A 25,948-nucleotide genomic window follows, 5' to 3' on the forward strand; every position below is an offset into this window, starting at 1 on the left:
CATCAGTTCCGGATGCCTAACATGCAATCTGATTCACATGCAGGCAAAGCTGCTGTGAGGTGCAGATTCCTTGCATGGTTTGGCAACCCCTTGCTACATCATGTGTGGCTGGAGCAAAAGTTAAAACAAAGGGTGGCGGCCCATGTGAGGGTGTAAGGATGGGCACCAATGGTACTAAAGGGATATTAAGTCCCTCTGGGCTGAGGTCAAGGGGTACTGGCTTGCTAAAGGTCTGGTGAAGTTATGGCCCAGGCAAGAGTCAAAGTAGAGGCCCCCCCAAACTCCACTTCTCATTGTCCCACACGCAGCTAGCCAGTAATCCCCAATAAAAGCTGCTCAACTAGGGTTGGGGGCATCAGAACAGCCTTCCCATCACTGGGGTTGATGGGAGCCATAGTCCAAAAAGCCTGGAGGGTACTAGGTTGGGGTTGCTGCATTAGACCAGGCTCAGAAATCTTTCTCACACAGACAGCAAACTGAGAAAGGCTGGGGAGTTCAAGTTCAGAACTCAGCCAGCCTCCTGGATGGGCCTGGGGAACAAGTCACAGACTCTGCAGCAACAGTAGTTAAAACAACTCTTTATTGATATACAAACCAGGTAGCATTGAAAACCAAAGTGGGACAGGAAATATATCTGCAGAAATGCTGCATGATGAAGATGCAGGCTTCCCGGTTGGGACAGGAAAGGAAGCTGCTCCCCGGCCTTTGTGCGCTTTGGACCAGGAGTCCTTGGGAACTTCCACTGGAAGAGGAGCAGGGCATCTTCCAACGTCCTGGTTTTCCAGTCCAGACAGATATACACTCTCTGCAGAGGTGCAGGCACAGCAACAGCAGTCGATGCCAGCGACACTCAGAGAGGGTCAGAAGGCTCCAGAGCATCCCAAGAATCCTGCCATGGTGGCCTGCTGCAGCCAAGCAGCAGAGTTTTTGATACAGGATGGAGCTGAGGCACAACTCTGCTCCCTCCGTTAGGTAACATTCATGAGGCGTAAGGCACTCCAGAGTGAAGGGGAAGGTTCGCTCAGCTTCCAGATCTCCGGTGCCTGTTCCACAGAAGAGATGCTGGCAAGTGCTCTTAATTTAATAATGATGCTTAAAAAAAACAAAAAACACCTCTGCTAGTTTTGGAGTTGATTCCATGAAGGAATGATCACAGAGGGCTGGCAACCAAGGTCAAAATGAACAAATGTGCTTAAAGTGCATCTGAGAATGAAAAGGGAGTGAGTATTGAAGGAGTGATTCTAGGAGCAGGGAGGGAGGAACCAGGAGTAAGAGAGAGAGAGAGAGACTGTTAGATAAGGAATCACTCAAAACATTATTTTAGAAAAGGCAGAAGACCCAAACTCTGCAGGATTGTGGAGGCTGCTCTGGGTAGGGCCTTGCAGGTATCAGAAGGATGGCCTTCATGCACAGGACCAAATGCTCAAGGACCTCTGCTCTGCCTGCTATGAATTCCACCCGCAAAACTTTTGTCTTTGGTGCAAATGTAGCTGGAGGTAAGGAGGCCCCTGTACCATTTACTTGCAGAAATTTAGCAACAAAACCAACCCTGCTGTTTACGAGAGTTGACAGTGATGTGGGAGGGACTTTAAAACTTATGCATGTTTGGGAAACAGCGTGGGGAGGGTAGTCTTGAGAAGCTCCCAGAAGCCAAAGTGGGATGGTCATACACAAAGCAAGTAGCAAGTCCTTTTAAGCTCACTGTAAAAGCCCCCTGTCCATTTATGAAAAATAAATGGGAAGCAACACAATTAGAAGGGGGAGAGCAAAGGGACCGTCTGGTCTTTGGTCCAGCCGGCTTCAGCTGCATCTCACACACTTCCTGGGGCAGATGCTGAGGAAGCCTCGCTATCTGTGCTGCTGTTTTGGGGGGGTCCTGCCTGAGAGTCTTGGTAATACAGTCTCCCAGTCTCCTCTCCCAGCAGCTGAGGCCTGCTGTGGGAAATGTTCAGTTCTGCCTCTCCTTGTGTGAGGAGCTATTTCTGACAGGCCCAAGGCCTCAGGATCAGTGCTACAAGGAACTCTATTCAAGAGACATCTACACAGAAGACCCTATCTAGATATTTTTTTGCTCACTGGCAACCTTGGAGTATGGGAGCAGGGACCTCAGGCATTTGCCCTCAGAAAGAGCAGCAGCACTGAAAAACATTGCATGGGTAATGGTCAGCAACATTACGATACATCAAGCAACTCAGACAGGAGGAGAGAAGAGTTGCCTGGCGTGTAGAAAAAAGGGAGGAAGGGAAAGATACAAAGCAGCCACAGGGAGACAGTCTAAAGGATTTTTCAAAGGGAACTGTGGCAGCATGAAATCCCACCGATCTGTATTGCTAGGAGAATTTGCAAGGCACAGATGCTCTGCCTCTTTCCTCAAGATCAGTTTCCTTTTTCTTGTTTGCAGTGACAGCTAACTGGACTGCTGCAAGTGGCCAGAGGTCACACTCTTCGGCATGGCGTGCCTGCCTTTCAGGGCATATTCCCCTGGCTTAAAGAAACCCCAGCCTCAAATCATTTCCACGACAGAGAGAAGGCTGAGGCTCTTCCCACCACCCAACACAAACTCCCCCTAAAGCCTGAAATGGGACAGCCCTCCTTGTGAAAGATGGCATGCAAGATTCTGTTCTCAGCAGGTGCAGAGGAGGCGAGTGCTGGGAAGGAGGAGAGACATTCTGCAGCCAAGCAAAGGTGACCAACCACTTACCCACAGGACTTGGATTGGGGGGGGGGTGCCAACACAAAGCCAAGACACAACCCATGGCTCCGCCATTGTTAAGATGGTGCAGCTTACACCCACAGCCCTCAGCCCCAACCTCTAAGCAACTAGATGCCTGTTGACTAAAGGCTGGTCAGCCCCTAAGTGGCACAGGTGAGGGTTTTGAACACCATATATTGCACAACCATCCAACCAATCCAAGACTGAACACAAAGAAGAACAAAGGGAAGGGGGATTCTGTAACACAGCAAACCCAGAAGCAAGCACCCTCAGCCACACAATCCATAGACACTGAGGAGTCACCCAGGCAGCTCCATTCCAGGGATGCCAAATTTTCTGTAGGATGCTGACCCTGTGTGGTGCAGCTCATGGATTGCTCACACCCATTCCTAACATGGAGAAAAACTCACTGTTTCCTTACACTGCCTGCTGACCTCTCCGACAGGCAGCACAAGGAAGAAAACTGCAAAGGACAAGGGCTGGCCACTGGGTGTTGGGTGCACAGGTGCCTGATGGGCCCTGGGGTGATGTGGCACGTTGCAAGAGAGGAGAGATCCCAAGGGCCCGAGGCTGCTGCCAATGTTCTCAGGGCACAGGAGTCCTTGCTGATTGGACAAGCGGAGGCTGGAGCTCAGGACGCAACAGAGCCCTTTTGGCCTCAGGCGCTTCAGCCAATGTTGGAAAACAACCAGGATGAGCAGAAAAGAAGAGATATGTATGGAAGGAGAGGAGAGGAAAAGGGGAAAAAAGTGTTATGATATACAAAATGTAACAGACCAGAGGGGCTATACAAAGTCCCAATGAGCAGCAGCGTTAAAAAGTCTGAAAGATGAAGCACTGAGTTATTTCCCTTGGAAGCCACTGAACTCCATCTCATCCTTGCGCCGGCGGGTCGTGAAGAGGGAGCTGAAGGGATAAAGCTTGGCCTTGGCCTGGAAGCGCTGCCCTGCGATATCAATCTCGTATTCGCCCTGGTTGACGAAGTCGGGTGTCACCGGCTGCTCCTCACCAGTCTCTGGGTCCACGTTCAGGACAAAACCCAGGCAGACGTGCCGCTCCAGTGTGTAGCTATAGGCACTGCTGGTGGTCTTGCCGGCGTACTGGCCATTCCGGTAGATGGGCTCCCCCCACCAGGGCCACAGGTCCAAGTCTGTGTCGTGGTCTTCAAGGACGAACATGATGAAGCGCTTGTAGACCCCTTCCTGCTTCTGCTGCATCAGCGCCTCCCGCCCTATGAAGTCAGTGCCCTGCAGAGAGAGCGGGGGGAAAGCATCAGTCAGGGCTGGACAAAGGAGCAGCTCCTGCTTTATATTCTATGGGGAACTTATCTACAAGGGACCAAGAGATTCCTGCATTGCACAGGCTTGGACTAGATGACCCTTGGGGTACCTTCCACCTCCTACGTTGCTGTTGCAGCTTAACAGAAGAGAAGCTGAAGCCCACAAATTAGTGACTTGCCCTGTGCCACCCAGGAAACTGATGGCTAGGATGGGGTTTGAATCCACTTCCCCCAGCCCCAAGGCAAACATGATGCCCACACTGCAGGGAGGTTGTGTTGCACTCGTTTCAAGGCAGCCTGCCTTTTCTGTGCCACACACAAACACACCCACCCCATGGCCCAGCTCTCTTTCACACCTTCTCCAGTTTAACCCGGAACTCGCGCCCACATTCCAGCGGCGTGGTGAAAGCATCCAGATCTTGGCCCCAGAAGGCAAAGAACTTCTCAATGCGCAAGCTGCGGAGGGCGTAGTAGCCAGAATTCCGGATCCCGTACTTCTGCCCCACGCTCATCACCTCGTTGTACACGTGCAAAGCATACTGCAATGGGAAGGTTTGGAAATATAGTACAGAGGCATTTGAATGCAACATTTGGCATCTGCAACTCTAGAGAGTGAAAAATGGCAGCAGCCCTTGGACAGCTGCAGAAAGCTGCGGATGACAAAAGTCCCACCACCCCAGCCCAGCAAACAGCATTGAATAGCCTGTTTTGCACATAACGCTTGAGAGTGGTTTATTAAACCATGGCTTATCAAACCATGATTTGTTTGCTCATCCAAACTTTGCCCAGCAGCTTCAGCTTCCACATTTTGCTGTCACCAAACTACAAACTGAAGCTATGTTGCCTTACAAAAAGCGGCTTGTTGTAACTATGTCCTAGGAGAAAGAGACTGCTCAGCGCTCTAGGTCAGGCATAGGCAAACTCCGGCCCTCCAGATGTTTTGGAATTACAATTCCCATTATTCCTAGCAAACAAGACCAGAGTTTGCCTACGCCTGCTCTAGGTAGTTGTTTAGTGTAAGAATCTGATTGTATTTTCCCTGTGGCCAATTCCAAAAGCTGCCTGTAGTGGCTTTTGCAGGCAGAATTTAATGCCAAGTTATGCCCCTTTGGGGGATTTTTTAAAAAGCGTTTATTCCTTACAAAATAAGTAGTAGCAATGCCTCCCCCAACCTGGTGCCTTCCAGATGCTTTGATTTAGGACTTCCAGCAGACCCAGCCAGCTCACGGTTGCCTTGGTCTGATATTGCAAGGCACAGTTCACAGATTATTAGCTATTAGCTACTCTCTGTTAATTTGTCTATCAATGGATAAAAACAACAATTTGACAAACTGAATGGAGCCTTTCTAATTAAGAGGCAGAGTACCTCTGACACTGTTTGATGCTGAAGGCAAACAACATGTCCTACCTATAAGCTGAGTATATTTAGGTAGCTTGGTTTAGATGGACCTTTTGCCTGTTCTAGCAAAGTGCAACTCATATGGGCCTATTTTGACTGGATTCTTTCGTGCTCACAATGTGGTCTGAAAGCAAGGAAAGTTAGGTCCCAACAGGTAGATCTCCTTTTTGAGTGGGACAAACTGGTGAGCTTGAGAAGACAGAATGGATATTATTATCTTGTACTTCTAAGCCAAGTCTTTGACTCTGGATCTTTATATACCATCCTGTGGAAAAAGGGAGAAGAGGTTCTCCTCAGTCCTGCAAATCAAAGTTTTGGTCTTAAGACAACAAAGCACCTCTCACCTCAATGGGGATGTAGAGCATGAATCCCGGTTCTCCGGTGTGCGTCATGCTCATGACACGGATGCCGTTGGCGTAGCCCACGCTCATCTCCTGTAGGAAACAGGAAGCAAAGGAAGAAAATGGAAGATGGCAAAAGCACATGGGCAACCCAGGACAAGAAGAGAGGGAGCAGTCGTTCGCTCTCTCCACTGAGAGGAAGGAGACAATCAAGAAGCTTAAGCACCAGGGAAGCAAGCAGAAATGATACGGTAGAATAAACATTACACAATCTTTTTTAAAAAAAAATAAAATAAAACCACTTCTGCAATGAGCACAAGCAGCTGGGAGCTTGCAAGAAAAGACTCCTCAAGCGCCTGGCTTCTGGTTCCTGGGTGTCTTTTATTTATTTATTTATTTATTTTGTTGCATTTATATCCCACCTTTTTCTGCAAGGAGCTGAAGGTAGCTTACATGGTTCTTGTCCGCCCCCCCTTTAATCATCACTGCCCACCATCAGATTGATCATTTGATGAGCAGAAAGGAGGCAATGACTGCCCCCTACAGCTGATTAGCATGGATCAGTCCAGGAGTGGGGGCTGTATGTGTGCATGCAACCCCTCAAATGGCAAATGTGACCCTCATGCTAAAAAAAAATGGTTAGCCACCCCTGCATTTGGAGATTCATTTTTACGGGTGGGGTCCAGAGGTCAGGCCCATTTCCATGATAACATTCTCCATTCACAAGGATTGGACACAAGATTCTCTGTCTGGGGACAGAAGGTTCATGTATATCCTGGAGAGGGGAGGGGAACACTTAAAAAAAAAGTTACACCCATAAAAAAAAACTTGAAAAAATAAATTCCCAAGCTTTATACGCTGGACAGAACGACTCAGGGCATTCCAAACCACTCCCTCTTTCTGCAGTGTACAAAAACGTCTCTTACAATTTGTTTGTGGGCAGCCAGTTTGTGATCAGCACCACCACGGGGTGTAATTAGGAGGATATATCCTCACTGGCTCATTGACATTGAGAGCATCAGAGGTCCCACTGTAGGTTTTCCAACCAGCCTTACAGAATGAACATTCCTTCTGGAGCTGGAAGGAGGGTCATGTTTTGAAGCATGAAACGAGCCACTGTAGCAAGTAAGCATGGCGGATAAAAGAAAAGAGAGCTACATATCAGGGAAGGCCTAATTCAAATCTCACCTTGACTATAAAAACTTAGTTGGCCTTAGGCCAGCTGCTCTCTCTCAGCCTCAACTGCCCTCTCCCTGCCTTATTTGCAATAATAAAGAGTTTTCTATAGGTCTGTTGTATTACCAAGAATGTAAAGCACTTTGAATGCTGTAGGACAAAGGTAGCCAGAAGGGTGTCCTCCAGATGTTATTGCAGCAGCACAGAGAATAATTAAGGCACCCTTCATAAATGCATCCACCCCTGTCCTCAACCCAGATATTCTCTGATCTGAGAACTGCTACAGAACAGGCAAGAAACACCCTACAAAGTAATCATTGCAATATTCAGCAAGACAAAGACATGGCAGGACACTTTGCCTGGTAAACGCACAACCTGTGCCCTGCAAATTGGCCAAGACTTGAACTCTGTATGAGGCCTGCCACAAAGACATCAGTCTACAAAGTGCCCTATCTTTAAGGAGCCTTCTTCCAATTTTGAGTGAAGCCCTGCCCCCATGTTTGCACCATAGATTGTATGCTGAATTCAATGACATACTCTCGAGTTGCACAAGGCACTGTCTAGAACTGCTTGGACTCACCACCACCCTATGCAAACCAAGAGTATGCCCAGCAGCAATCTTAATACTGTATTTTAATGTTGTAACCTGACCTGGGACCTTAGGGAGAAGGGCAGGCAATGAACAACAACAACAATCTTGGAAACACATCACAAATCCACAAAAAGCTGGAAGAAAGCAAGGCTTCTCCAGGACTGTTTGAAAACCAGAGCATCACATAAAGCCGCTTTGAGACACAACATTAACACGACCCCAGCCATTCTGCCTTATGTGTGGTCTTAGGTGACAACCCTGAGGGCAGAGGCAGAGAGATACACAAAACAGGACCTCTGAGTTTACAAATAATGTTCCACAACATTTTAATAAACTATGGCTTATTAAACCACAGCTTAGTGTTGTGTGTGAATGATGCCCAGCAGCTAGAGTCATTGTTTGTTGTTGGCTTGTGAACCTTGGTTTGTTTTAACTACAGCTTGGTATTAACATGCTAATCCAGCACCTTTCCTCTACTGTAGTTTGACTGGCCACTCTGACCCAAACTAAAAAGGCACAATGCAGGAGAAGTCTGAAAACAAACCAAGCTTTAACAAGCCATGCTTTGTTGGATTGTGGGACAACTCCTGGCTAACTCATGTTAAACAAACCACACCTTAGTACAGTGTGTGAACCAGGCCATTGTGTGAACCGGTTCCTTTGCATGAGGAGTAAGCAGATTTCTAAAACAAACTGAAAAACATGTGACATACCTTGCAAAAGAGGGATGGAAAGTGCTCTGGGGTCATTGGAGCATAGGACAGCTCTGACAGGACGTCCACAGCACGTGGGCCAATCAGATTCAATGCTGGGTAGAGAAAAGCACAAGGGTTTCTACCTCTGAGAAATCTGAAGAATGAAAGGGAAGGTCCCACCCAAGTCAACTCCACCCCTCAGATTTCCTGGGCACAGCTCAGGACCATAGTTGACAGAGGAGGAAGATGGTTTGGAAACAACAGTAGGCATGAAATCAAGTTCTGCTGCAGAAAGCGAAGCCCACCATGCAGGGAGGGATGTACAGATGGACTGTGAAACTCCAAAGGAGTGCTTCAGAAACAATGGCCCTCCAGCTCCCATTAACCCCCACCATCCAAGTCCAATGGTCAGGGATGCTGGGAGCTGGGCTCCAACACCATCTAGAGAGGAACAAGTTTCCCACCCCTGCCCAACATTGTGTATGGAAAAAAATGCATCTGTGGATCCGAGGAACAACCAAGGATTTACGTTTGACTCATTTAAAGCAGGGAGGCTCATTAACGCTAGCACTAAAGCGCCCCCATCTGGTGACCACAAACCTAGCTTTGCTACCAGAGGAATTGCATGCTAATCTTGACATGGCACTGCAACTGAAGATGGAAACCCCATACCAAGTTCAACCACAGCCACCCTCCCCTCTCTTCAGGCACCCTTGCCATGACATAACTGTGGTGTGCAACTGTGGTGGGCAACCAATGATAGGGGGATGTGGAGAAACACGGGGCTGCCTTTTTTGATGGTGGCACCATGTGAGAGCATAGTTCCACCCTCAGTAGTGAAAGCAAGGGGTAAATCATTTTCTAAGAGGTAGGATTCTAAGAGAAGATGTGAAATGGGAGCCTATATTTCAAAATGAACTTCGCATATAAGCCCAGGGAGCGTTTCCCACACTACATAGCACCAAGCTTGGATCTGTCACTGATCAGATGCCAACAGAGAGCCACAACCAAACCCACATCGCCTGTGAGAATATCCGGATAATACATTTGCAAAAACCTATTTGCCACATTCATATTTTTACAGCAACTTTCCCCAACCAGCTGCCCTCCCTTTGTTTTGGATTGCAGCCAGCATGGGACTCCAGAGCAACTGAAAACACGACTTCTTGCTGAAGGAGCATCTGCAGCCGCTCCAGCTGTGCCAGCACCTGCAGGCACAATATTCCCTCCTGCCTCACCTGTGTACTTCCAGGTTACGTCTTCCAAGAACAGGTTGCTGTCAACAGGCATGTGCTTCTTCAACCAGGACCAGCAATGGACTTGCTGGTCTGTGGGGGAAATCATGAAGAAGCTGGAATGCAAAGCACAATGGAGAAGGTTAAGCACAAAGCAGGGGCCAGGTAGTGGGGAGGTATTGTGGCATGGTGGACACGTCCACATCTACAGAGGGCTTGAAGCAAAGCCTGTTGGGATTTGCGACTCTCCTGGGGTGGATAATCACCGAGTCCAGGCTCTCAGGTTCTTGCAACTTAATTCAACCTGGGAGGCGTTCCATCCTTCAACATGGCCCTGAAAGGTGCCCCTTGAAGCATACAAAGCTGTACCTGAGCTGCAGAGGCACTGGAGCACAAAGTATTCCCATAACTAATGGGAACCAACAATTCACATCCTATAATCCAAATGGTTTTCCTGCAACTTTGAGGGCCCTGTCTTGGCTTGAAGAATGAGACCACCAGCCTCCCAGGCAGTGAAATTTGGCATCAGACGCTTCCCTGAATGCAGGCCAAATATGTACCAAACTCAAAGGCAAGCCTGTAGCACTTTGCTCAATTCAGCCCTTCATTTGAGAAGCAAATTAAAGACTAGAACCAAGTACACCACCTTGAGCTTCTTGAAGGTGAGATATAGATACATTAAAAATAATAATCTGTGGAAGATAAGACTCTAGAGTAGGGACGGGCAGCCTTTGGGCTTCCACCTGTTACTGGACTACAATTTCAATTATCCCTGACCAATGGCCAGGCTGGTTGGGGGCCAATAGGACTTCCGCAGAAATAGATATTGCAAATAAACAAAGGATCTAGGTGGTGAACATAACACTCCAAGAAAGGGCGGGGGGAGCATTGCTGTATTATTCAGGACAGAATAAAGGAAGCCCTCCTTCACAAAACATAATATATCCCCCCTCCAAATCAAATCTGCTCTTCTCGTATCCTCTTCTTCTAGGCAGAGCATTAACAGAGGCATTGCGTAATGTGGGAGGTGAGTCTTCAAAGCAGGAAGGCAGAAGCAAGAGCAGGCAAAAGGATGAGTCCGAATAAGCTTACCTGCGCTTGTTTAGGCGGACGATGCTGCAGTCGTTCTCGTATCCTCCATTGTGATTGAGCATTCCTGTGTGCACTATGTGCCCCACTGGCACATCCAGGTCATTGGAGAAGAGATACTGCAAGACGTCCAGGGCCTGGTCCCCTGTGGACTGCAGCATGGGGAGGTGGGAGAGGAGAAAGAAATCAGAGACAGCAGCAGAAGCAGGATTTGTCCATCCCTTTTTGAAATGGCTTTCAGCTCCTGACATAAGTAAGAACCTTGAGATGCCCGTATTCCTCAGTGTATGCATTTCTAACTGTATTTACCCTAAATTACACATTTTCTTAGCCACTTTGCTACTTTAGTTAATGCCTTGCCACAAAACTCACCTTCCTAAAAACACACAAAAAGGCAAGTTTCCAGGCTTTAATATCTATGAACATTACATGGGCAACCCTTTGCTTGCTTACAGCCTGAGCCCTCTCCAAACCAAAGTGCATTTCTCTCCGTAAGATTCATTCCAGCTGCCTGGAGAGATACAGCTTGAATCATAAAGGCTTAGAAGATCAGAAGCATTGAGGAAAAGCTCAGTGCCAAAGTTCACAAAATGTCCATCTTGCAAGTTTTGGCTGATACATGGAGGAAGACCTTTCTCCATGGAAGCACCCACCCTCTGGAATGGTCCTATCAGGGGTCTCTCTTAGTGCCTCTCCACAATAGTTTTATTTATTCCCGTAAGCCTTTTAAGGCAGGGCTGGGTTAACTGTGGTCCTCCAGATGTGGCTAAACTCCAACTCCCATCTGCACAGCCAGTGGTCAGAAAGATGATGATAGGAGTTGTAGCCCAAAAATATCTGGAGGGCCACAGCTGCCCCATTCTTGCCATAAAGGCTTTGGTCTGCCCAAGAGTGTTTAATTGCTGTTGCCATTTTCATCTGTATGGTTCAGCTAAAAGTTGCTTTTTATAAAATAACGACAGCTCTGTATCAACTGTGAACAAACTTTGGGGGTTTCTAGACACCCAAGCAAGCTACAGAAGCAGATGTCAGGCCCACAGTGCTGGTCCACGTCCCTCTCACAACCACACTTACACTTATTTCAAACTTTGTGAACGAGGACATGTCAATGACGCAGACGGCTTCCTTGCAGCACTTGACCTCTGCCCCCACAATGTCAAACCAGTCTGGCTTGTAGAAGGTCTTGCTCTGATCCAGGGCCAGCAAGTCTAAAGATAAGGAACCACAAGACTTGGGTCAAAACAACAAGATGCTGGCACCCCATTCTCCAGGGGCTGCGTACGGAAGGACAGCGCTCTCACCTTTCCCAGGCGGCACAAAGTACTTGGCCCTCTCAAAGCCGTGCTTCTCCATCCACCTGGCTCCTTGTGCGTCCAGCCGGTCATAGAGGGGTGACGTGCGCAGCTGCCTGCCGGTCTGGAAATCCCAGCGGGGAACTTTCAGGTCATAAATCAGGGCTGGAGGGGCCACAGAATCACAGAATCAAAGCGCTGGAAGGGACACAAATCCATCACCTTCCTAGTCCAGAAAGAACACCCTACACAGCCCTGATTTAACGTGGGGTGCGAGCGAGTCCAGCCGCAGGCTACTTACGCATCACTTCCATGACGCGGTGGCGGAGGAAGGTGCGGCTGCTCTGCAGAGCCCCAAAGCGCTTCAGGTCCAGGGGCCACACGTTGTCAGAGGGGTAGCCGTTCACCATCCATTCAGCCATGTACCTGGCCAAGGAGGGAGACAAGTAGGCACAGAAGGTTAAATAGTGCAGGAGAGCAGACAGTTAACAGCCTGTGCTTGTGGCAGGGTGGTGGGGGGCGGTAATTACACCTAAAGATAACACAGTAGGAGACAGAGCTACAGTGGGGACACATTATTGCCTGCAATCCCTCCTTGCTCAAGCGAGAGCAAAACACAAAATCCCTTTGCCCAAACCAGAAACGTCACAGCAACTCCGGATGTCACAAGGAACATCCATTAGCTCAAGGATTGGGAACCTCAAGCCTGGGAGCCAAATACAGCCCTCAAAATCTCCCTATCTGGTCCCCAAGTCTCCTCCCCGACCATATCCCATTACCAGCTACAGCCCTTACTGCACCTGCTTTGCACCTCCTTGAATCTTTTCGCCTGGTTTGAGATGTGCCCTTGAACTCTGATAATGCCTCTCAGTTGCCCAGATGGAGGACAGAGAGGGATGTGCCAGCATGCGCAGAAACTAGCAGCAGACAAGGAGCAGCTGAGCAGCCCCTTCTGCTGGAAACTGCAGGGCCCTGGCATAGCTTTGCCTTAGAGAAGCAGCACACAGACTTTAAATGCACCTACAGGAAGCTGGTGCACATAGAGTTCTACAAGCAGTGCCCTCATCCCTGGCCCTCTGCCTCTCCCATGCAGAGAGGGGGGAGCCACTTACTTGCCTGCTCCTCCACCAAAAGACGTGCCAGCCGAGTTCATCCCTGCCAGGACAAAGTAGCCCTGCACATTGGGCGACTCTCCCATGATGCACCGCATGTCTGGAGTGAAGGATTCTGGGCAATTCACCAGCTGCACGATCTCCAGAGCCTCCAGATCTGGCATCCTCCGCAGAAGGGCACTCAGAAGTGGCTCTACTCCCCAAGATGAGGCAGAACAAACAATCACTATTTGGAGGGATGGGCAGCATACCCAAACCCTCATTGCCCCCACCCCATCACCATCAAGAAAGTTCCACGTTTGCAAACACAGCAGCCCACAGATGTTGACTCTATTGCTTGTAGCACTTGTTGAGAGCCCAGAATAAAGCTTTAAGCTCACAGCACCAATCAACAATGTGCCCAGAGTGGGACAGCCAAGGCAGGGAAAGGGAGGAGAACTTTATAAACTAACTGTAAAAGCAGAGAGGAAGTGCAGGTGTCACCCACCAAGCCAGGCACTCAGTCACTTGCACAATGCTTTGCTCAAGCCAACATGTCTCATATCAGGAACGGTGCATCTGGAGGACTTGGGAACAGCCCCCTTTCCTGGTCCACCCAACGTACCAAAGTGATCCCAGTCCTCTTGCAGGTTCTGTATCTCCAACTGGTTCCGGCCCTCCGTGAAGATCGGCTTGGGGTTCTTCTCAAAGCCGCCTGAAAGGATGCCCCCCTGCCAGCTGCGGATGTAGATCCTCCCATCAGGGTCCACAATAGCTATGGGGAGTGGGGGTAACAGGAAGGGAAAGAAGTGATTGTTTGCATGTGGGCAGAAGGCTTCCTGCAAGCTCAGTCAGGGAAGAAAGCTAGAGACCCTGCCTGCTTTGGGGAGGCACAGTCGACCTTGCACTGATTCTTGGGCTTTTATAAATACAGTGGTACCTCGGGTTACATACACTTCAGGTTACATACGCTTCAGGCTACAGAATCCGCTAACCCAGAAATAGTACCTCGGGTTAAGAACTTTGCTTCAGGATAAGAACAGAAATCGGGCGGTGGCGGCGCAGCGGCAGCGGGAGGCCCAATTAGCTAAAGTGCTGCTTCAGGTTAAGAACAGTTTCAGGTTAAGAACAGACCTCCAGAATGAATTAAGTACTTAACCCGAGGTACCACTGTATGACCAAAAGTCTTTCCTCTGGTGTAGCAGCTAGAACAAGGCAGGCTGTTTGCAAGGGGCTATCAAAACCAATGCTTTAGCTGAATGTGGCATCCCAACCAGCCCTGAAAACTTCCTCCACTTTCTTCTGTAGCTGCTGAGCTGTGTGCTATCCTCTGCTTACGATAGGGGAACCTCAGGCCAAGGGCCCAAATAAAGCCTTCCAGTCCCCTGTATCTGGCCCTGGTGTGTCCTCCTATCATGATGTCGCCTGGCGAACATGTGCCCTTTAACTGCCACAGCACCTCTGATTTGCCTGGATGGTGTGTGTCTGGCCACGCCCACTCTTGCCACACCCACCACTCTGTATGCAGCTCCTGGAAGGCTGCCCAGAATGAAAGTGGCTCTCAGGCTGAAAATGTTCCCCACCCCTGATTTACAAAAGCTGCTTAAGAGCCACTGGGCAAGCAAAGGCAGCCCCACATGCCACAGCTGCCCAGAGAGGACTACACAGCACAACTTTTACACCCAATGCCTCCTTGTTCATTTCCTCTCCAGTTCCTTAAAAGCAGCCAGACACCCATGGGTCTTCCTGACCTAATACAGCCCGCTGGCTGGCTGACGTGGGCTCTCTTCTGTCCCAGCCAAAGGCCTTTCCCAGACCCCCTCCCTGTCCCGCATCCAGAATTTGTGCACTGCAACTGAGCAATGACCATGAGTGCCTGCAGGGAAAGCAAAGGTGTCCATGAAAGGGTGCAGAGGGAGAGTCCTTACTTGGCGTGCTGCTCTCCAGCGGCGTCTTCAAGGGCCGGGTCAGGAGGTAGAAGTGCTCACAGGCGTGCAGAGGGATGCTGACCGGTTCCTCGTTGGAAAGGCCCAGCTCATAAGCCCACTGAAACGAAGGCAGGGAAGTTAGCGCTCAAGCGGAAGGCAGGTTGCACCACCATGTAACTTAATGGGATCACATGCCAGGTAACACTGCAGGGAAGGGGGTAGGGAAGCGAGACAGAAAAGGTGCCGGATGAGAGGGGGCAAGGGGATCCTGCGCAAACATCTGGAGGGCACCCACTTGGCAAAGGCTGGCACTAGTGCCTTATAGCTTCTTGCCCTTCTCTACAACTAGAGGCAAAATAAATCATTCACCATTAATTTAATTAGCTGATTCTGCAGCTCACAATTCCAATGGTAAGAACTGACTACATATACTACTAAAAAAATTCCTTCCAGTAGCACCTTAAAGACCAACTAAGTCAGTTCTTGGTATGAGCTTTCGTGTGCATGCACACTTCTTCAGATACATATACTACTGACATACCCAACGTGGGAGTACAGGATCCTTCCCTTCCAATCCCACAGCCGTGCAGTCAGCATAGGAAGCCAGGTTTGCCCTGACTCAGTTCACACTAGACATGTGGTGCAGCATGGAAGGAAACACCCGACAATAAGCATTTTCTAACCTGTAAGCCTGAGGGGGGGGGGTGAAGGTGTGTGGGTGTGGGTGGGTGTGTGGGGGGGTGTATGCCAGCACAAAAGGCTTGCCTTTTTGAGAGAACAGCTTTTTGCTAATTTGGAAAGTATTCCCCAGAACCTCTTGAAAAAGAAGCATCAGGATAAATCTGAGTTCATTCACAGCAGTTGTTGACTCAATGCACACATACGCTGACAACGGCAGCCACACAAAACAATTGGCACCTGACCTGCCCAGCACAGTTAACAAAATACTGGCACTCGATCATCCCTCTGTCAGTCTCCACTCCAGCCACACAACCCTTTTGGCACAAGACATGGATAACACTCGTCCGCTCATGGATCTGGGCACCTGGGCGGAGAAAGCGGAAAAGGAAGACAGAAATTAGAATCATAGAACTATAGAGTTGGAAGAGACTTAAAGGGTCATCCAGTCCAACCCCCTCCAATTGCTCCCTGCTCCAAAGAAAAGCTGCTTGCAGAGTAGGTCCATTGGACCTGTCACCTCTCTTGCCCCCTGCCTGGCCCTGGCCAAAGTGGAATCGCTACAGGAAGCACAAATCAAGAGTCTCAATTAGGCCAGCATGCTCACAGATGAGCTGAGAAATTAAGCAGCAGACTGCTGTACCCCAGAAGCAATCAGTGTAACACAGATGGCACTAAAGCAGGGGGTGGGCAGAAGGCAGAGCAGAGTGCCGACATTGGACCACTGGTCAATTTCTGGGAGGATTCTTGTAAAGAACACTGGATTTGGTTGACGTTGCTCTGACTCAAAAAAAGCCAACTTCATATGTCCTTAGAGGAGGAGGGTTTTTAAACTTGACCATAGCTCAAGCACTTGCTTTGTTTTCACATTCAATCTCTGGCATGTTCAAAAGGACCCCAGTTGGCTGGGGAGCTGCTATAGGTCAGAGCAGACATGGGATAGGCAACCTGGTGCCATGCAGAGGTGCTGGGAGTACAGCTCCCACCAGTCCCAGACAGCATGGCCAACTACTTCAAGGCCAAGGGAAGTTTCTGGCCTTTTGGACTTGTGGTATAAAGGACTGGGAGATGGGGGTTCCTAGGTACTAACCAGCAACTTTCGGGCAACTTTTGGATGTGAAATTATTGGTTATTTTTACTTGACCTACTAGTGAGATTTATGTTCACTTAAATGTTGAAATATGTTAAATGAACTGGTAATTGATGGGAGGGTTGTGCTACATTTGTAGTGGTAATATACTTTTTATAAGGTATCATTATTGTACTACTGTACTTTTAAACGTGAACCACAAGCAGTTGTGGAAAACACACTGTATAAATTGTAGTCCAGCATTTTAAGATGGCACAAGGTTGTGCCTTCCTATGGCAAGAAATGATCCTATGCGGCACAGAGCAATGGCCCAAATTGACATAAGGCAGCTTCATGGGTATGTTCCAAGGTTAACAGAGAGCGGGTTAATCACGCCTCCACTGTGGAAGAGCTCCGAAGGATACAACTTTGCTTTGCACATTTAACATGTTCCAGTGGACCATGAGGATTCTAGCAGGACGGAAGAGTAGACCAAGCAAGAGCATTCACGCAAGCTGAAAGTAAGTGTGGCACAGTGGGTGGGAAAGAGGACTCTGCCACACTCTCTCTGTGTGGCTAGTGGCAAGTCACTCTTTCTTGCAAACAACTCCTATGTGTTTACACAGCAGCCCTGTTGAATTCAGTGAGACTTGCACACCAGGCAAGGGTTGTGTAGGATGGCAGCCTTAAAGCTGAGATACGTGCTACAAAGAGCAGAGTGATACAACCCAAAGGAGCAGTTCCATGTTGAGCTCTCCCCTCGGCCTCTGCACTGTGTAGCTCAACTTGAGCTGATGTTGTTATGAAGGCCCATTTTCCAGGAACACAAGAAGCTGCCTTATACAGTCAGCCCTTTGGTACACCTAGCAGCTCGTTCTTGTCTGCACTGGCAGGCAGTGGCTTTCCAGGATTTCTCAGTCCTCCTGAAGATGTCAGGGATTGAACCTGGACCTTCTGCATGCAAAACATGAGCTCTGCTTCTGAACTGCAGCTCCTCCTCTTGAGATGTGAGAGGGAGGACCTTGTCATGAAGCTGTCAGTTTCTGCAGAAGCCTGAGTTCTTAGTTACATGTAGTTCAGCCCTCAGTCTCAGTTCTCCCTTCAGAAAAATGGGAGCAGAGACCTACTTCACATAGCACTTTCCCCCAATCCTGCTGCCCTCCAGTGGTTTTGGACTACAACTCATATCTGCTATAGCCAGCATGGATTTGGTCCACAACATGGTCGGGGAAGGCTTCCATATAGGATGCCTGCGAGAGAATACACATTAAAGCACCCGTCACCAACCAATTGCCCTCCAGATATTTTGGACCAGAACTCCCATCAGCTGTAGTCCAAAATATCTGGAAGACACCAGGTTGGGGAAGGCTGTACTAAAGGGTGTGATCTACTTTGCAAATTAGAAATGTAAGCAGCAGAAAAATCAGCAATGTCTCTCACACAATGAGGTTTGCTGACAAAAAGACATGGCCGGGCCATACCATTCAAAGAGGCAGCGCTGGCCAAGGCGAGGCTCACATCGGCTGATGAAACGACAGCATCCTCTGGGAGGTACATGGCCCCCACCAAGTCATGGATGTTGAGAAGCGGGTGGAGCTGTGTCACTCTCTTGGGCGGGATGAGCTCACATGGGATCCCCATGACCCTGTTGGAGAAAACACACAGCAAAGGCCAGTCGCTATTATTTATATTTATTGAATTTACATCCCACTCTTCCTCCCCCCCAAGGAGCCCAGGGTGGCAAAGAAAGCAAATATTTTAAAGACAATTACCATTAAAAACACTGAAAATCAGTTACAGTTTTTTAAAAAAACATTCTAAAAGCAGTTAAAAACATTCCTTCATCCAATGATATGAGGTGCCTGAACAGCGTTCTTCAGCCACCAGAAGCCTTGGGAAACAGGAATGTTTTCAAATTCCTCCTTAAAGTTAATAATGACAGAGGAGGAGCACCTTTGCTAGGGAAGGCATTCCACAACCGGGGAACCACCACTGAAAAGGCCCTGTCACACAGACCAGCACCAACTGGCCAGGCCCTGATTACAAGTTACTCCAGAAAGGCTGGCACATGCCTGGTGCTCCTCCTCCTCGTTCCTCTTACACTTACTTGAGCCGTGAGGCTATGCGCTTCAGGGAGATCAGCCGGTCTTGCGTCTGAGCTAGAGAGATAGAGCCAGTCCTCACGTAACCTGGAACAAGTACAGGCACCCTCTGTCAGGGTACAGGAAAGCCCCAGAAAGGGTTCATTTCAGATGGGTGCAAATGGTGGCTAATATCTGCAACCCTTCTGGAGAATGCCAGGATGGCGAATTGCTTAATGTTTGACTCCCCCAACCCCTGCTCAGCCACAAAGCTCAGTGAGGTGACCCCTCCTTACCCGTTTTTACCCCAGTCTCTTGCTCGAGTTGCTGATACAGCTTGTTGGAGTAGTCAGCCATCTTCAGCTCGATGGACAGGTGCCGCGCTGTGCTTACGATGCCCGCACAAAATCTTGTGGAACCAGCAGCTAGCCTGAAAGAGGGAAACCCAGGAGGGTCTGTGGGGACTCTGGAAGCTTGTTTGGCCCAAGAGGAGAGGTCATGAGTCAGTGGCAGAGGGCTCCCTAAGAAAGCATGGAGCTGCCATACCCAGAGTCAGGCCAATTGGCCCACCAGCTAAGTGTGGTTGGCACTCCAGGTTTCCAGATGGAGCTTTTCCCAACCCTATCTAAAGACTGAACCTAGGACATTTAGATGCAAACAGCCCAGGGAGTCATTTCCTATGGAATCAGGCAGGGAAGAGGAGGAGCAGGCAAGGCTTTCCACCAATTAAAGAGTGGGGCCTTTTGCACCTTATACAATTGCCTGTACTTCCTAAGACTCTGTGGGTACACCCAGAAGGCAGCTTCTTGAGCCCACAGTCAGGAAACTTGTAGCACTTAGTGGGGATTATGGGCAGCATCCTGGAGAAAGGAAAAATATTTTCCCCCAGGAGACCGCCCCACATTGCCACCAGCAAGTGTTACAAAGGTGGCATGGCTTGTACACTGGGATCACAGACCACCAAAGCCAGTAGAAGCTACTTCCTGTCTGGAAACAGATAGATTACATAACCCTACCAGCGACTGTGAGCCTGATATTTCTACTCCTCTTCTTTTGGGGACCTGGACTGGATGAAATCACTGCCAGGGGCTAGAAGAAAGGCAACTGAAAGGCTCTGTTTCTTTGGGCTGGTTTCTATTGGAAAACCTGTCATAATTATTCACTTTTAGGAAGGCACTTTTAGGAAGGCACTTTTAGGAAGGCACTAACCTAAAGCTCTGCATTTAGATAGATCCTCAAGCCCCATCCTCTTTATTTAGTTATTATTTTTACATCCCACCCTTCCTCCCAAAGGAGCCCAGTGTGGCAAATGCATCAGTGATAAAACAATACAATACAATTAAAAAAATGTATTTAAGACATTTAAAAAACAATTAAAAGTATCGAAAAGCAATCACATACTCTCACAGCACACAGTTTCAAGATTGCCCAGAACTCCTCATCTTTACTTAGATGGTCAGTCATAAAACAGGAGCTTCTTTTTAAATTCCATATGAAGTGCTAAGTTTGTATGAAGTGAAATAAAGTGTCATTAAGTAGATCCCAATCTCCTTTTCCTTGCTTTCCTCCATGTTCTTCCCAGCACACAACAAAATCAAAATGCGCTCATCTGAAGAAGTGAGGCACAGTCAGCAAATGTGTGTTGGTTTTACAAAGGATGGAGTTTGTGAAACCCAATTTGGGTGCTGAGCACGCAAAGCCCAAGTGTGCCACTAAGATATGGGAGGGGATATTTTTAGCTGTGTGTTGACAAGAGGCACGCTTTGCCTTCCATTCCAGATTTCACAAGGAGAGCCCAAGTGCAAGGAGGCAATTTCTGCCACCAGAGCCAAAGGAATAGCAAACATTTGCCCTTGCATGCTGCTGACACGGCAATGCCAACACACAGGGTTAGGACAGCATTCCTTGGCAAAGGAAACGTAAAGGAACTGGATGGTTTCTGGCAGGGCTTCTTTCAGTCTTAAAGACTAACTCAGACAACATACACAATGCTGTCCTCTAATGCCAAACCAGCATCTAACACTACTGAGGATACTTTAAAGACATGGGACATTCATAGAAGAAAGGGTTATTGAAGGCTATTAGTCATGATGTCTGTGCTCTGCCTCTATGGTCGGAGACAGTAATGCTCCTGAATACCAATTGCTGGAAACCACCGGAGGAGAGTACTGTTATGCTCCAGCCCTGCTTGCAAGCATCTCACTGGCATCTGGATCGCCACTGTGAAAACAGGATGCTGGACTAGATGGGTCATTGGCCTGATCCAGCAGGCTTTTTATGTTCTTATGACAAGCATTTCATTCCAATCACCCTTGTTGTCACACAAGTGAGATCACACCAATGTACTAAAAGTTAATTAATCTGGAATAACATACACCAGGAATCCATACACCATAGAGGCAGAGATCAGAGTTTCAAAGGCAATCTTAAGTATGCACTGAAATAATAGGGGGAATTTACTCCTTTAGAACATTTTTACTACCCTGATTACAAGTGTAAGAAGACAGAGCTTAATAACCATGAGTCCACACCCTATTATTTTAATAAGCATGCAGAAATTCTACAGAAACTTTGACTCTGTGCTGGTAGCAATGAAGCCTGTTATATCAGTATTAGCAGGTGCAATTGTATTTAATTTTATAAGCATTCCAACTGCTCAGGAACAAAACCCCCAGACTGTCAGCATTCCCGTAGCCCCCCCCCCCCCATGATCCCAACACATGGGTAGGTTTATGTGAGAACTGGTGCTGCCTCAGGTACACAGGTCCCAAGCCACGACAGGCTTTTAAAGAAAGCACCAAGCCACCAGCTGAAAACATTCCCAACTTTTGGTCCCAATTAGTAGCCCAGCAGCTGTATTTTCAAACAGCCAGACAGTCTTTAAAGATACCCCCATCGCAGGGAGAAGCACAAGCAAAGGAAACGAAACAAGGTATGAGATGTTGAGTCAAACAGAAGCAAGGAAAACAGAAAAGGTAGGTTTTAACCCTCCAGAAGTTGCTGGGACTGCTGGAAGAAGAAGGAGATAAATTGGAATTGCAGAGCTTTGAGAAACTAAAAGAGAAAGTGCGAGACTGGCTTCATTATTATCAAATAAGGCTTACAATTTGGACAAGAAAATTGGTTTCCAGGTGGAAAAATCAAAATTGGAAACAGAACTGTTAGATCCCAAAACTAAGATATTATCAAGAATGTATAACTTGCTGTTGAAATGGAATACTCAGGATGAAACGGTGAAATCTGCTATGATAAAATGGGCACAAGATGTCGGACATAACATTATGTTGGCTGACTGGGAACAGTTATGGGCCACAGGTATGAAATTTACGGCATGTAATGCCTTAAGAGAAAATATTATGAAAATGATATACAGGTGGTACATGACACCAGTCAAGCTTGCAAAAATATATCATTTGCCCGATAATAAGTGTTGGAAATGTAAAGAAAATGAAGGTACATTCTTTCACCTTTGGTGGACGTGCCCAAGGATTAAGGCTTTCTGGGAGATGATCTATAATGAAATGAAAAAGGTATTTAAATATACCTTCCTGAAGAAACCAGAGGCCTTTCTCTTGGGCATGATCGGCCAATTGGTGCCAAAGAAGGATAGAACTTTCTTTATGTACGCAACAACAGCAGCAAGAATACTCATCGCGAAGTATTGGAAGACACAAGATTTACCCACCCGGGAAGAATGGCAGATGAAGTTGATGGACTACATGGAACTGGCGGAAATGACGGGCAGAATCTGAGACCAGGGAGAAGAGTCGGTAGAAGAAGATTGGAAGAAATTTAAAGACTACTTACAGAAACACTGTAAAGTTAAGGAATGTTAGAAGGATGCTGGAATGAAGTTATGTGGTTTTAGCAATAATGTTACAAAGGGGCATGTAAAAATGGATTGTTAACAGGTGATAATGTAAAGTTACAATATATTAAGATAAAATATTAAGATAAAAGCAAAAATGGTAAGGACTTGCTGAAACAACTATTGAACTAGAATACAAAAAGGGAGGTGTGAGGAGCTTAGGGAAACAAGCAAATGAAAGATAAGACATGGAAAGATTGATTTGTTTTTAATTGTTTTTATTTTTCTGTATTTTGTATTTTTTGTTTCTTTTTCCCCTTCTTTTCATTTTTGTAACTTCTTTGAAACTTTAATAAATATTATTATTAAAAAAACCAGATGTTGCTGGGACTGCAGCTCCCATCACCCTAACTATTGCCCATGCTTCCTAGGACTGATGCAAGTTGGAGTCCAACAACAACTGGAGGAACACAAATTCCTCATCCCCATGAAAGACAGAGACAAAGCAACTTGAAATGAATTCCAAAGATAAGATGCTGCATAAGAAAGCTATCAGATGTAGGGAGGATATTACTGAACAAGGACCGCTGCCTGTGGAAAACAAGAATGTCAGAGAAGGGTTCTAGCTGAGTCCAGTCATCTCCCCACCATGCTGGGTTTCTACATGCAAGGGGGGGGGTTCTATTCCTGTTCCTTTTTTTAAGTGAGGAGAACATCTGAATATTGGTCCTAACCTGAAGCAGTACAGTTCCAGAAAATACAAATGCCTTTTCTGTAGATGTAGATAAATTCTCAGCTTGAATCTTACAGTTAGCTAACAGGTGTGTGTACACTTTACCTCTGCTACAAGACCTTCCCAGTTCCACCACACAACATTACTTGCTGCATCAAACACCTATTTTCTTTTGCAAAGGGGGGGGGGGACTATTTACCTGCCCTGCTCCAGTAAGACGATGTCCTTCCACCCGAGTTTGGAGAGGTGATATGCCACTGATGTGCCCATGATTCCACCCCCACAGATAACCACCTGTGCATGTGATGGCAGAGGGGTCGGGTGAGGTTCTGCTCCAGTTGTGCTACTGTGCCGGGAGCTGGTCATGCTTCTCCATCCTGGGCTAGCTCTTTGCCACCGGACATCAGACAAGAGCCGGAGGAACATCTTGATGTGGGTCCTTTAGCCCTTTCCGAGCCCCACAGATAAATCCCAAGAGTTGCTATTTCTGGAAAACATAACATTATTATGCAAAATGAATCTGCAAAACTGTATCATGGCTTAAAATGACATCAGCCAGCATTACAATCTCCTTGACTTATACAGAGGTAACTGACATGGAGCAAAAGTTCCCCCGGCCAGGTTCTGTAAACCCAGACAGACAATAGCCACCCAAAGCCTTAGGCAGAGGTGATTTCAGGTCCTGCTGCAAAAGATGATCATTGCAAAGGACACACTGTCACAAACTGAACATCTCTGAAAAATATGTGAGAGAAAGCCAATGATGCACGGATTTTTTATTTTATTTTGCATAACAACACTTGCAGAATTATAGCAATTCCCTAATTAATTAATTAATTAATAAAGATCAGGCAGGAAGTCCAACTCTGTTCAAATGCTGAATTGCTTGACATAAAATACTGAATTTACATCAACAGAGTGCAAACAAAAGGTCTTTTTTGGGCTGGGTGGGGAACTGTGTTGCCATGGTCCATTAATTAAATTGGTTACAGCACATACAGAACAAATGCTTTTTAATACTGAACATACCAAACCACTGTTACCTAGTACTTGAATAGTAGAGCATAACAAGGAAATGATAAAAAATAAAATTATGTTTTTAATTTTTACATTCTTGCTTTTGTTCAGTTAAAATTTAAGAAGGCTATTGGGAAATCATACACTGAGATTTGAAAGGCAAAAATGCTGTTTTAAAAAAGGCAATGGAGAAGAACTAGTTACAGAAAAGCTGTTTCTGCCAAAGTCAAGAACACAAAGACAGGAGACTGCAGCCCATTAAATGCCGCCCCACAAGCAACATCTAGAAAACCCAGTACTATCTTTCTCAACCCAACTATTTCTGCCCCACGTGAGATATTATACACTTCACATGCCACACCAAAGGAACAGGCAAAGGAGAACCATTGTGCTCCGACACAATTTCATATCAAGTTATGTCACTGAGAAAAGAATATTCCAGGGCTTGGGTGAAATAAATAAACATACCCCACTTTTCAGAACTGATACGACCACATCTGGAGCACGAAGAAGATTGCTGACCACCTGGAAAAGATACAGAGCAACCAGAAATAATAAAAGACTATCAACAAGTTAGAACATTGGGGAGGGGATGGAACAAAAATGTTCAGAGCCCTATGAAGAAGGCTGCAAGAGTTGTGTATTTTTATTAGCACTGAGACTACTAAGGGGCAATATGATAGCAATCTTCAAATGTTTGAACAGCTGCTACAGAGGTGAAGGAGCAAATTTATTCTAATTTGTTCTAGAGGGAAAGATCTGACTCACAAGTTCAAACTGCAGGAATGGCAATTTCACCTAAACAAGAGGAAGAATTTCCTGGCCGTACAAGCTGTCCAACAATGGAACAGACTGTCTTGGAAAGTGGTGGCCTTTTTCAGGAGAGATTTTTTAACAGAGGCTGGGTGGCCACCAAACAGGGAAGCTGAAATAACGGGTTCCCTGCAACAGCAGGATTTTGGATCCTTCCATCTCCAGGATTCTATAACTGGAGGACAAACACTCCAAGCCAGCTATTGATTATTACACTCACTTTCCACCTTTCCTCAGAAGAGCTCAAGGCGGCAATGTGTGGCACTCCTCCTCTTTTGTCCTCACAACAAACCCTGTGAGGTAGGTGAGGCTGGGAGTTTGTGAGTGCTCCAAGGTCACCCAGGGAGCTTCGTGGCAGGAGGGATTCGAACCAGGGTCTTCGTCATCAGTCTCAGTCCAACACTCTCCTCACTCTGAAGAATCTAACAATCAAAACAACAACAACTTAACATTCGAGGAGGAATTTATCAATCATTCAAGAACTCCAGAGTTATGCCCAGCAACAACCACCTTGCAAGGTAGGCCTAGATTTCTGTAGGTGGGGAGAGGGCAAGACTGCTCTGCCCCAGCAGCAAAGGGCACACCTGCCTCAACCCACCAGCCCACCCTGGGGCCATATTTGCATGCAACGGCCCCGCCTCCACAGCTTTCGTTTGCATGCGCCGGCCCCGCCCACGCAGGGCTTATTTGCATGCCCCGCCCAACATGGCTCAGGGGAAAGGGAGGCAGGCGAGGCCTGGGCCGACTCAAGGGCCGCCTCACCTACGCCGGCTTCCCCTCCGGAGCGCGACCTTCTCCCTTCCCTTCCTTGATTTCCCGCCTGCGCTTTACGGCCGGACCGCGCGACAGCAGTGCACCCGGTGGCGTACATCAGCCGCGCTTGGCCAATCAGAATCGGGGGGTGGGGTTACGGAGTCCG

General features: G+C 47.5%; 1 protein-coding gene across 6 annotated transcripts; it reads right to left on the reverse strand.

The window, feature by feature from the left end:
- Positions 1-562: 562 nt before the first annotated feature.
- PDPR (pyruvate dehydrogenase phosphatase regulatory subunit) lies at positions 563-25,919 on the reverse strand. 6 transcript variants are annotated; one of them, XM_083751413.1, is made up of 20 exons: positions 25,792-25,919; positions 25,244-25,451; positions 24,685-24,741; positions 23,399-23,680; positions 18,955-19,088; positions 18,685-18,766; positions 18,059-18,222; positions 15,754-15,875; positions 14,831-14,948; positions 13,528-13,677; positions 12,924-13,116; positions 12,113-12,237; positions 11,821-11,976; positions 11,594-11,727; positions 10,523-10,671; positions 9,434-9,546; positions 8,214-8,308; positions 5,736-5,825; positions 4,349-4,531; positions 563-3,960 (listed from the first exon to the last, which is right to left on the reverse strand). In XM_083751413.1, exons 4-20 carry the CDS (start codon positions 23,623-23,625, stop codon positions 3,556-3,558), a joined length of 2,640 nt encoding a protein of 879 aa, XP_083607539.1. In that variant the 5' UTR covers positions 23,626-23,680; positions 24,685-24,741; positions 25,244-25,451; positions 25,792-25,919; the 3' UTR covers positions 563-3,555. The 6 variants fall into 6 exon arrangements, with proteins under 6 accessions (XP_083607539.1, XP_083607540.1, XP_083607542.1 ...); XM_083751414.1 differs by having other exon boundaries at positions 25,250-25,451; positions 25,792-25,899; XM_083751416.1 differs by having other exon boundaries at positions 23,399-23,686; positions 25,250-25,451; positions 25,792-25,899.
- Positions 25,920-25,948: the final 29 nt, after the last annotated feature.

This window comes from Podarcis gaigeae (genome assembly GCF_964106915.1).
Source record: "Podarcis gaigeae genome assembly, chromosome: 8".
NCBI classification, from domain to species: Eukaryota; Metazoa; Chordata; class Lepidosauria; order Squamata; family Lacertidae; genus Podarcis; species Podarcis gaigeae.

Excerpts from the sequence above, each read along its gene's own strand:
- PDPR (XM_083751413.1), bottom strand. The coding sequence starts at position 23,625 with ATGTTCCTCCGGCTCTTGTCTGATGTCCGGTGGCAAAGAGCTAGCCCA. Across the intron at positions 12,238-12,923 it reads TTTGGTGGAGGAGCAGGCAA|GTACATGGCTGAATGGATGG; the intron begins GTAAGTGGCTCC and ends CTCCTTGGCCAG. Across the intron at positions 9,547-10,522 it reads GTCCGCCTAAACAAGCGCAG|CTTCTTCATGATTTCCCCCA; the intron begins GTAAGCTTATTC and ends TTTGCATTCCAG.